Here is a 12404-nt window from a genome sequence, read left to right as displayed (position 1 = left end):
CTCTCTCTGTCAAATAAATAAATAAAATCTTTTTAAAAAAAGAAAAAGGAAAAGTTAAGACTATCATCAAATTTGCCAAGAGAATATAGTTAGGTACAATTTAGGTTGTAATGTGTATTCTTTTTTTAATTTTTAAAAATTTTTAAAAAGATTTTATTTATTCATGAGAGAGGCAGAGAGAGAGAGAGAGAGAGGCAGAGAGAGAGAGAGTGAGAGGCAGAGGGAGAAGCAGGCTCCCAAGGAGCAGGGAGCCCGATGCGGGACTCGATCCCAGGACCCTGGGATCATGACCTGAGCCGAAGGCAGACACTTAACCATCTGAGCCACCCAGGCGCCCGTGTGTATTCTTTCTTAATATTAGGACTATTCTTACTCTAAATAAAATTAGTTAAAGCTATTGAAGGTACTTTTATCACTTAAGGAATAATAATAACAAAACATATTGTGCTTATTCTGTGGCAAGCATCTGTTCTTTGTGTTTTTTTAATTTTTTTTATTTTTAAGATTTTTTTATTTATTTTTGAGAGAGAGAGAAAGCACATGAGGTGGGGGGAGGGTCAGAGGGAGAAGCAGACTCCCTGCTCGGCAGGGAGCCTGATGCGGGACTCGGGGACTCCAGGATCATGACCTGAGCTGAAGGCAGTCGCCCAACCAACTGAGCCACTCAGGCGCCCTGTTCTTTGTGTTTATGTGTATTAATTCATTTTATCCTCAGAGCAACCTTATAAGGGAGATACTTTTAGAATCTTTGTTTTAAAGATAGGGTGGATAATTTTCCGAAAGTCACACTGCAACTAAATTACAAAGGGAGTATTTAAACACAGGCAGATTCGGTTTTGACTACTTTGCTATACTGCGTGTACTTTGGTTTTAAGCAGTAGGAACTGGCTCTGTTTAATTTATGCAAAAGGAAATTTAGTGGAGGCACTCAGAATCAGTTTGACTGAAGAATGGGTTTGAGAATGAACAGAGACCAGGCTAATTCCAGTTTGTGAAGCAGGTTGAAGGAACCCAGGACAGAAGTCTCATCAGTCTGGATAGGATCACTACTGAACTTACTGCGTTTCATAGTCATTTTGCTCAAGTTTCAAATTCCAAAAAGAAATCAGTTGGTTTACTTTGAGTACTATGCCCTTCATTTGACTAGGGGAGAATAGAGCATGTGAATTTCAATTCTACTAGATTGTCATGAGGAAGAAATACTAAAAGTAAATACTTGAAATTGTGATAATACTGGATAAGGGAAACATACACAGGCCAGGTAGATCTAACAAATTTACACTGTTGCAACTCCACAGGAAAACAATTCATTCAGAAAACAATTACTGAGTACCAGCCGATAGACTCACGCTGTTCTTTATCACTGATAGACGCACACTGTTCTTTATCACTGCTCATCACGGGTGCTGAAGCATGTGGCAAAAATGAATGAAATTTGTGAAACCAATCAGTGATTTTACCAATGCCAAGTCAAGGTCAAAACCTTTAAAAAAATGTTATTGATTTTATTAACATAAGATTTCTTTTTAAAATTGAAAGTCACATTTCTAAGTATGACAAAACAAGTTGTTTTAGCCAAAAGCAATGAAAGCCCATATTAAAAAATACATTGGGTCCAATTTTTAACAATTATGTTTCTCAGCCTAAGTAGACTTTCTACTATACTGTATTGCCTCCCTGTCTCTGATAGATATCCTCATAATTCAATTTTTAATGCAATGAGAAGGGGCTATACTCATTAAAATCAGAAAAATTACTTGAGTTTCAATACCACATTCATAATTGCACTCCCAAATTTAGAGAAAAGAATTCCTTTCCTAAATTATCAAGAGTATTGCTTTAATAGTCTCATGATTTTGCTTAGTGCTGGCTTGGACTAATTAACTTTTCTATAAATGAAGCTAGTTGATTTTTTTTTTTAAGATTTTATTTATTTATTTGCCAGAGAGAGAGAGAGAGCATGAGAGTACAAGCAGGGGGAGCGGCAGGCAGAGGGAGAAGCAGGCTCCCCGCTGAGCAAAGAGCCAGATATGATGAGGACTCTATCCTGACCTGAGCCGAAGGCAGATGCTTAACTCACTAAGCCACCCAGGAGCCTCTGAAACTAGTTGGTTTTTGAAAAAGAAATTCTAAATAAGGGCTGTATAAATTTAAATGACTATTTTGTTACAAGACAAAAAAGGCTTTAATTTTACATAGGTTTAGAAATATCTCTTTAACATTTCCTCCCTATGGTGTACTCAGCACTTTTTCATGGCCTATTTAGTAACAAAAGTTATTAAAAACAATTTATATGTATGTTTAAATATATGTGTGCATATATGTTGTATATGTGTGTTTTATATATTTATAACATTTTAAATAACTTCAAAATAGGAACAAAAAGTCCAGTTACATCTTCTGGCTAAAGAAGATCATCAGAAGCAACTGAATGAAATTGAGAAATATTATGGCATGATAACAGGTCAATTTGGATTGGTAAAAGAGAATCATGAAAAGTTAGAACAAAATGGTAGGTACGATCTTATTTAAACATATATTTAATAGGGAGTGATTAAATGAGCTTATTTATAATAAATAAATTGAACTTATCTGCTACTGGTAATATTAAGTAGCATTTTAATATTATTTAAATTCAATAATAATTACATACATTGCATTGAGGCTATTTTCCCTGTCCATTTTAGTGATACTTTCCTTAAATTGATTTTGAATATAATATTTTTCTAAATGTTTTTCATGTTGCAGTACAGGAAGCAATACAGCTAAACAAAAGACTTTCAGCTTTAAATAAAAAACAAGAATCTGAAATATGCAGTTTAAAGAAGGTATGATTGATACAGTTTTATAGTATTAGGTAAAATTATAGTCTAGTTTTATGAAATAGTATTAGAAAAAGTTGGGTAGATTTTTCTGGTATAAAGAAAAATACGTTTTAAATACAGATTCACAAACTGTGAGTTATGATTCCAGTAAATGTAATGAATGAATTTGTTCTAACCCATTCAAAATATTCTTTGTCACCATTGGCATGCCTTTTTATGGTGACCTGAATAGCCAGTATTTACTGTATGTCAATCTCAGCACCATTTATTCATTCACTCTTTTTTTTTTTTTTAAGATTTTATTTATTTGACAGAGAGAGACACAGCGAGAGAGGGAACACAAGCAGGGGGAGTGGGAGAGGGAGAAGCAGGCTTCCCGCGGAGCAGGGAGCCCGATGTGGGGCTCGATCCCAGGACCCTGGGATCATGACCTGAGCCGAAGGCAGACGCTTAACGACTGAGCCACCCAGGCGCCCCTATTCATTCATTCTTCATTCATTCAATACTTGAATAACTGTGTGTGTCAGATACTATGTGGCACTAAGGATACAGGTCTGAAAAAAATAAAACATTTCCCTCCTTTTTTGAAGTTTATAGTCCAATGGAGGAGTTAGACACAAAATACATAATCACACAGACCAAATAATTTAAAACTGTTATAAATGATACGAAGAAAAAGGTTGTGATGACGTTACAATAGGTGGATTTATTACATTGGAGGTGAACGGATAGGGACAGAGGAGAATAATGTTTCAGGCAATAGAGATGTCCCCATACTGGACCCCCAAAACAGCAAGAAGATAAGTTACTGGAACCCAGAAAGAGAGCATCACATAGAGTAGGTAATACTCTGGCAAGGAGAACAGCATGTGCAAAAACCTTGAGGTAGGAAAGAATTTTAGCAATCACTGCTCAGACCTTTGGCTAAGATTAAGTATAGGCGAGAGTTTGGTATATGTGAGGGACTGGAGAAAGTCTGGTATGGCTGGAGCATCATGAGTGAAGGACTCCATTGGACATTGAGATCTAAATTGGCAGAAGGCCAGGGCGCCTGGGTGGCTCAGATGGTTAAGTGTCTGCCTTCGGCTCAGGTCATGATCCCAGGGTCCTGGGATCAAGTGCCGCATCGGGCTCCCTGTTCCTTGGGAGCCTGCTTCTCCCTCTGCTTCTCTCTCTCTGTCTCTCATGAATAAATAAATAAAATCTTTAAAAATAAATAAATAAATAAATTGGCAGAAGACCATAAACATTTTATTCCTCATGTCACAGTCATTGGCTCAGAAGTAGAAAAATGGCCTTAGTGGTTATAAACCAGGAAGAATATAACCCCCACTGTGGTTGTCAGTCATTTACAAAAATTACACCCCAAACCTCAACAAGTCATTTTGGCAATACATATTTTGGATTCAATAAATAAATGAATATGGATGATATTGTTCATATATATCATAACTTTTGAGGAAAATTTAAATTTGGGATCAATGTTTTCATCTTGGTTTTAAATGGAGTCTGCTTTTAAAAGGAAAGAAAAAACACTCCAAGCACTTACAGCTATATGTATACGTTGAATTTCACTGTTTTTGTTTAATTTAAATTAATAAACTTTATTTTTTAGAGCATTTTTAGCTTTACAGCAAAACTGAATGGAAAGTATAGAGCGTTCCCATATACTACCTAACCCACACATGTGCAGTCTCTCCCACTATCAACATCCTGTACCAGAGTGATGCATTTGTTATAACTGATGAACCTACCGTGACACATCAGTATCATCCAAATTCCATTGTTTACATTATGATTCACTCTTGGTTTTGTACTTTATCTGAGTTTGGGCAAATGTTTAGTGACACGTGTCCACCGTTTTAGTATCATACAAAATAGTTTTACTGCTCTGAAAATCCTCTGTGCTCTGCCTTTTCATCTGTCCCTCCCCCAACCCTTGGAAACTACTTCTCTTTCTACTATTTCCACAGTTTGGGAACATTTTCCAAAAGGTTACAGAGTTGGAATCATATAGAATGTAGCCTTTTCAGATGGGCTTTTTCAGTAATATGCATTAAGTTTTGTCTAATGTCTTTTCATGGCTTGGTAGCTTTTTTTTTTTTTTTAAGTACTGAATAATATTCCATTGCCTGGATGTACCACAAACTATCCATTCTATGAAGGACATTTTGATTGCTTGCAAGTTTTGGCAGTTATGAATAAAGCTGCTATAAATATCTATGTACAAGTTTTTGTGTGCACCTAAGTTTTCAACTTTTTTGGATAAATACCAAGGAGCATGATTGTTTGGATTGTATGGTAAGAGTATGTTTCATTTTGTAGAAACTGCCAAACTGCTTTCCAAAGTGGCTATATCATTTTGCATGCCCACCAGCCATGAATGAGAGTTTTTGTTGCTCGATATCCTCACCAGCATTTGGGGTTGTCAGTGTTTTGGATTTTGCACATTCGTAATAGGTGTATATGGTATCTCTTGTGATTTGTAATTCCCTAATGACATATGAAGTTGAACACCCTTTCATATGTTTACTTGCGATCTGTGTATCTTCTTTGGTGAGATGTCTGTTCAGATCTCTTATCCATTTTTTAATTGAGTTATTTGTTTTATTATTGTTGACTTTTAAGAGTTCTGTGTATAATTTGGATAACAGTATCTTTATCGGATATAGCTTTTAAAAATATTTTCTCTCAGTCTGATTTGACTTCTCATTCTTTTGATATTGTCTTTTGCAGAGCAGAAGTTTTTAATTTTAATGAAGTGCAACTTATCAAATTTTTTTGTGTGTGGATTGTAACTTTGGCATTGTACCTAAAAGGTCATTGCCTTACACAGGGTCAACTAGATTTTCTCCTGTATTATCTTCTAGGAGTTTTATAGTTTTGTATTTCACATTTAGGTCTGTGATCCATTTGAGTTAATTTTTATGAAGAGTGTAAGGTTTCGGTCTAAATCCCCCCCACTTTTTTTTGCATGTGAATGTCCAGTTGTCCCATCACCATTTGTTGAAAAGATTAGTTTTGCTCCTCTGTCAACTATCAGTTGACTGTATTTATGTGGATCTGTTTCTCGGCTCTCCTATCTCTTCCATTGATCTAATTGTCCGTTCTTTCACCAATACCACACTGATTTGATTACGGTAGTTTTATAGTAAGTGCTAAAGTTGGGTAGTATCAGTCCTCTAACTTTGTTCTTCTTCTCCTTCAATATTAAGTTAGGTATTCTGGGCCTTTTCCCTCTCCATAGAATTAGTTTGCTAATATCCACAAAATAACTTGCTGAGATTTTGACTGGGATTGTAATGAATCTATAGATCAAGTTGGGAAGAACTGACATCTTGAAAATATTGGGTCTTCCTATTCATGAATACGGAATATCTCTCCATTTGTTTAGTTCTTTGGTATCTTTCATTAGAGTTTTATAGTTTTTCTCATGTAGATCTTATATATAGTTTGTTAGATTTTTTACCTAAGCATTTAATTTTTGCTTAAAAATTGTAGCAAAAATTAAAAGTATGAGATCATAGAAAATATCTGCCCTCATTTTCTATCACTTGTAATTTCCTAAGTGATAAAAGCACTAAGGATATCTCTTGTTCTAATATCTGGTCTTTCACCCTGACCCTGACACTGGGCTCCTAAAACCCTTATAAATTCCTGAGTGATAAGAGCACTAGGAGCATCTTTTGTTTTAATGATGTGACTCTGAGTGGGATCCTGGATGGCTCCTGGATGGGGGTTGGTCATCAGAAAGAGCAAGTCATGATTAGAAGCTTAACATTTTTAGCCCTGCTTCTCCCCTACCTCCCTCTACTCCACAGGAAAAGAGCCTGGAAATGGAGTTAATAATTGATCATGCCTACATGAGGAAGTCTCCATAAAATCCCAGTAGTATCATTTCCCAGATACTGCCCTTTGTATATCTTCATCAGGCTGTTGATCTGTATCCTTTACTGTATCTGTTAAAAAACTAATAAACTTGTGTTTTGCAGAGTTCTGTGAGCTGTTCTGGCAAATTAATGGAACCTAAGAGGGGGATCATAGGAACCTCTATTTATAGCCAATCAGTCAGAAACATCTGGACTTGTGATTGGCATCTGAAGTGGGATGGGAGCAGTCTTATGGGACTGAGCCTTTAACCTTTGGGATTTGGCCCTGCCTTCAAGTAGATAGTGTCAGAAGTGAGTTAAATTGTGGGGACATTCAACTGGTGTTGCAGAGAATTGCTTGGTGGGGGAAAACCTCCACATATTTGGTGACCAGAAGTGTCAGAAGTGTTCTGTGTAAAGGAGCCACACAGGAAAAAAAACACAGGAGGAAGAACTGGATTTTTCCTTATACAAGAGGGAAGAACTGTAGGTTTTTCTAGTACAGAAAGTGATTGACTTTTGTATATTAATATTATATTCTACAACCTTGGTATAATCACTTATTAGTTCCAGGAGGTCTTTGTTGATTTTTTTAGATTTTCTACATAGTCAATCATGTCATCTGTGAACAAAGCCAGTTTTATTTCTTCCTTCCCAAATCTGTACATCTTTTTGTTTTGTTTTGTTTTGTTTTATTTCCTATTCTTGTCTTGTTACATTAGCTGGGGCTTCCAGTATGGTGTTGAAAATTTGGTGAGAGGGGACATCCTTGGTTTGTTCCTGATTTTAGAGGGAAATTGTGAAGTTTCTCACCATTAAGTTTGATGTGAGCTGTATGTTTTCTTTCTAGATGCTCTTTATCAAGTTGAGGAAGTTTCTCTCTGTTCCTAGTTTGCTAAGAATTTTTATCATAAATAGGTGTTGGATTTTTGTCAGATGCTTTTTCTGCATCTTTTGATATGATTGTGTGATTTTTTTTTTTTTTTTTGCCTGTTGATGTAATGGATTACATTAATTAATTTTTGAATGTTGAACCAGCCTTGCATAAGTGGGATAAATCCCACTTGGTCATGGTGTATAATTATTTTTATACATTGTTAGATTCAATTTGCTGTTATTTTGTTGAGGATTTTTGTATCTACACTAGTGAAAAATACTGGTCTGTAGTTTTCTTGTAATGTCTTTGTCTTGTTTTGCTATTAGGATAATGTTGGCCTAATAGAATGAATTCAAAGTATTCCCTCCACATCTGTCTTCTGAAAGAGATTATACAGAATTGGTATCATTTCTTCTTTTAATGTTTCATAGAATTCACCAGTAAACCCATTTGGGCATGGTGCTTTCTGTTGTTAGATAGATTATTAGTTATTGATTCAATTTCTTTAATGGATATAGGTCTATTTAGATTGTCTATTTCTTCTTGTGTGCGTTTTGGCATATTATGTCAAGGAATTGGTCCATTTCATCTAGGCTATCAAACTTGTGGGCATAGAGTTGTTCATAGCATTTTTAAAATTTTCCATTTAATGTCCTTAGGATCTAAGGTTATATCCACTTTTTCATTTCTGATATTAGTAATCTGTGTCCCTTTTTTTTTTTTTCCTTAGCCCGGCTAGAGCCTTATCAATTTTATTGATTGTTTCAAAGAATCAGCTTTTTTGTTTTCTTGATTTTCTCTATTGATTTATTGTTTTCATTTTCATTGATTTATGCTCTAATTTTTATTATTTCTTTTCTTCTGCTTACTTTGAATTTACTTTGGTCTTCTTTTTCTAGTTTCCTAAGTTTGAAGTTTGGATATTTGATTTAAAATTTTTTTCTTTTTAATTTTTTTTAAAGATTTTATTTATTTATTATTAGAGAATGAGATAGAGCATGAGAGGGGGGAGGGTCAGAGGGAGAAGCAGACTCCCTGCTGAGCAGGGAGCCTGATGTGGGACTCAATCCCGGGACTCCAGGATCATGACCTGAGCCAAAGGCAGTCGCCCAACCAACTGAGCCACCTAGGTGCCCTCTTTTTAATTTTTTAATTGAAGTGTAGTTGACACAAAATGTTACATTAGTTTCGGGTATACAACATAGTGATTTGGTAAGTCTATGCATTATGCTAGGCTCACTGCGACTCTAACTACTGTCTGTCACCATACGATGCTACTACACTACTACTGCCTATATTCCCTATGCTGTATCTTTTATCCCTGTGACTTATTTGTTCTGTAACTGGAAACCTGTATCTCCTACTCCCCTTCATCTATTTTGCCCATATCCCCACCCCCCTGCCTCTCTGGTGACCATTAGTTCTCTGTATTTGTGGGTCTGTTTCTTCTTTCTGTTTGTTTTGTGTTTTAGATTCCACGTATAAGTGAAATCTTATGTATTTGTCTTTCTCTGACTTATTTCTCTTAGCACAATTCTCTAGGTCCATTGTGTTTTTGCACATGGCAAGATCTTATCCTTTTTTATGGCCGACTGATATTCCATTGTGTATATATACTACATCTTTCTTATCCATTCACCTATCATTGGATACTTGGGTTGCTTCTATATTTTGGCCTTTTTTCTTTTCTGACACCTACATTCAATGCTATATTTCCCCTGTAAGCATTTTTTTCACTGCAGCCTACAGATTTTGAAAAGTTGTATTTTTGGGGCACCTGGGTGGCTCAGATCATGATCCCACGGTCCTGGGATCGAGCCTCACATTGGGCTCCTGGCTTAGTGGGGAGCCTGCTTCTCCCTCTGCCTCTCTCCTTGCTCATTTTCTCTCTCTCTCTCTCAAATGAATAAATAAAATCTTTAAAACCTTCCATAGTATTTTTTTAAAAGAAAAGTTATATTTTCATTTAGCTCAAAATATTTTAAAATTTCTCCTGAGATTTCTTCTTTGACCCATGTGTTATTTAGAAGTGTGCTGTTTAATCTCTGAGTATTTTGGTTTTTTCAAGCTACCTTTTATTGATTTCTAGTTAATTTTATTGTGGTCTGAGAACAGAAATTGTGTCACTTTTTATTCTTTTAAATTTGTTAAGGTGTGTTTTATGGTCCAGAATGTGGTCTATCTTGGTGAATGTTCCATGTGAACTTGAGAAGAATTTGTAATCTGTTTTTGGATGAAGTAGTCTATACACCACTTGATTGATGGTGCTAAGTTCAACTTTGACCCTTCTGATTTTCTGCCTGCTGGATCTTTCGATTTCTGATGGAGGTATATTAAAGTCTCCAAATATAATAGTAGATTCTCTATTTCTTTTTGCAGTTGTTAGTTTTTGCCTCCTGTATTTTGGTCCTCTCTATGCATATACACATTAAGACATTGTTATGTCTTCTTGGAGTATTCACTCCTTTATTATTATGTATGCCCCCCTTTTGTCCTTAATAACTTTCCTTGCTCTGAAATCTACTCTGGTTGAAATTAATATATCGATTCCTACTTTATTTTGATTAGTGTTAGCATGGTATATCCTTCTCCATCCCTTTACTCTCAATCAATATGTGTTTTTATATTTAAAGTGGGTTTTTGGTAGACAACATATAATTGGGTCTTGTTTTTGGATCCACTTTGATAATCCATCTTTTAATTGTATTTTAGACTCCTGACATTTGAGGTGATTATTGATATAATTGGGATTAATATGTACCATATTTTTTTGCTGTTTTCTCTTTGTTGCCCTTGTTTGTTCCTCTTTTTTGTCTTCCACTCTTTTTCTGCTATTTGTGGTTTTAATTGAGCATTTTATGATTCCATTTTCTCTCCTTTCTTAGTGTTTCAATCATACTTTTTAAAAAACTTTTTTAGCGCTAGCCCTAGAGTTCACAGTGTATCTGCAATAAACCAAGTTTGCTTTCAAATAACATACCACTTCATGGGTAGTGCATGTACCTTATAACAATGAACCAGTCCTGATTCTTCTCTCCTGTCACTTGTATCATTGCTGTCATTCATTTTACTAATACCTAAGCATACATAATCAAATACATTGTTGCTATTTTTATTTTGAACAAATGGTTATTTTATCAGTTTAGAATAAGAAATAAAATATTTTATTTGCTATCACTTATTCCTTCTCTGATGCTCTTCCTTTTATTAGGTACTTCAGAGTTTCTGACCTATATCACTTTCCTTTTCTCTGAAAAACTTTTTTTAACATTTCTTGCAAGGCAGGCCTACTGGCAACAAATTTGCTCAATTTTTGTCTTAAAAAGTCTTTATTTCTCCTTCACTCTTTAAAAAACATTTTATTTATTCGTCAGAGAGAGAGAGCACAAGCGCACAAGCAGGGAGAGTGGCAGGCAGAGGGAGAAGCAGGCTCCCCACTGAGCAAGGAGCCTGATGCAGAACTCAATCCGAGGACCCCAGGATCATGACCTGAGCCAAAGGCAGACACTTAACCAACTGAGCCACCCAGGCATCTCTCTCCTTCACTTTTAAAGGATAATTTCAGAGGGTACAGAATTCTAGGTTAGTAGTTTTTTTCTCTCAACACTTTAAATATTTCATATCACTCTCGTTGCTTGTATGGTTTCTGAGAAGTCAGATGTAATCCTTTGCTCTTCTGTAGGTAAGGTGTTCTTTTCCTTCTGGCTTCTTTCAGTATTTTTTTTTTTATTACTGATTTTCTGAATTTTGAATATGATATGCCTAGGTATAAACTTTTTGCTCACTTATCCTTCTTGGTGTTCCCTGAGCTTTCTGGATCTGTGGTTTGGTGCCTGACATTGTTTTAGGGAAATTCTCAGTCATTGCTGCTTCAAATATTGCTTCTCTTCCTGTTCTCTTTCTTTTCCTTCTGGTATTTCCATTATGCATATGTTACATTTTGTGTAGCTGTCCCACAGTTGGTGGATGTTCTGTTCTGCTTTCCTTAGTTTTTTTTCTCTTTGTTTTCAGTTTTTGAATTTTTGCCATCATATCAAGTTCATTGATATTCCTCAATCTTGTCCATACTACTCTTGAGCCCCTCAGAGGCATTCTTCATTTCCATTGCAGTGTTTGTGATCTAAAGCATTTCTTTTTGATTCTTAGAATTTCCATCTCTCTACTTACATTATCTATTTGTTCTCCTATTTTTTGTCTACTTTTTCCATTAAAACATTTAGCATATTAGTTTTTTTTAAATTCCAGATTTGATAATTCTAATATTTCTGCCATATCTGACACAGGTTCTGATGCTTGTTCAGTTTCTTCAAATTGTGTTTCTTGCCTTTTAGTATGCCTTGTAATTTTTTGTTGAAAGATGGACATGATATGCATGTGAAAGTATCTGCAATAAATAGCCTTTAGTAATGTAATGGTAAAGTTTAGGGTGGGGGGTTGCGAAGTGTCCTATGATTAGATCTCAATCTCTTGGTGTGCCTGTATCACTGGACTGTGAACTTCACAGTACTTCTCAGTTTTTTCCCTCTCTTGGGTGGTACAGCACGGTTGAAGGGGGCTAGATTTGGGTATTACCCTTTCCCCAGGTAGTTTAGGCTCAGGTCCAATAATTTCTCCCGAGGTCAGGCCTTGTTAAGAAGAACAGAATGCCCTGGTGTATTTCCAAATGGTTCCTTTTCTTCTCCTCCTCCTGGAAGTAGGAGGGATTTTTTTCCTGATACTGTGAGAGGACTTGGAAGTGAAATTCACAAAAGTGTGTGTGTGAGGGTCCCCCCCCATGACTGTGTCCCCTGATTTTTTTTTTTTTTTTTTAACTGTCAGAGTTTTCTACACTGA

At 35.7% G+C, this 12404-nt stretch overlaps 1 protein-coding gene across 9 annotated transcripts in view; it reads left to right on the top strand.

Moving 5' to 3' along the window:
• Positions 1-12404, top strand: part of CCDC73 (coiled-coil domain containing 73) — a 152101-nt gene that overhangs the window by 91512 nt on the left and 48185 nt on the right. For 8 of the 9 annotated variants that reach the window (XM_027581553.2, XM_027581547.2, XM_027581552.2 and 5 more), the window contains 2 exons: positions 2377-2512; positions 2749-2828. The exons of the other annotated variant lie outside the window; for it this stretch is intronic. In XM_027581553.2, coding sequence (XP_027437354.2) covers positions 2377-2512; positions 2749-2828 — 216 coding nt within the window. The remainder of the gene's footprint in view (positions 1-2376; positions 2513-2748; positions 2829-12404) is intronic. 9 annotated transcript variants of the gene reach the window in all.

This window comes from Zalophus californianus, chromosome 11 (assembly GCF_009762305.2).
Source record: "Zalophus californianus isolate mZalCal1 chromosome 11, mZalCal1.pri.v2, whole genome shotgun sequence".
Classification (NCBI taxonomy): domain Eukaryota; kingdom Metazoa; phylum Chordata; class Mammalia; order Carnivora; family Otariidae; genus Zalophus; species Zalophus californianus.
The sequence above is the reverse complement of the archived record's forward strand: the minus strand, read 5'-3'. Positions and strand labels throughout refer to the sequence as shown.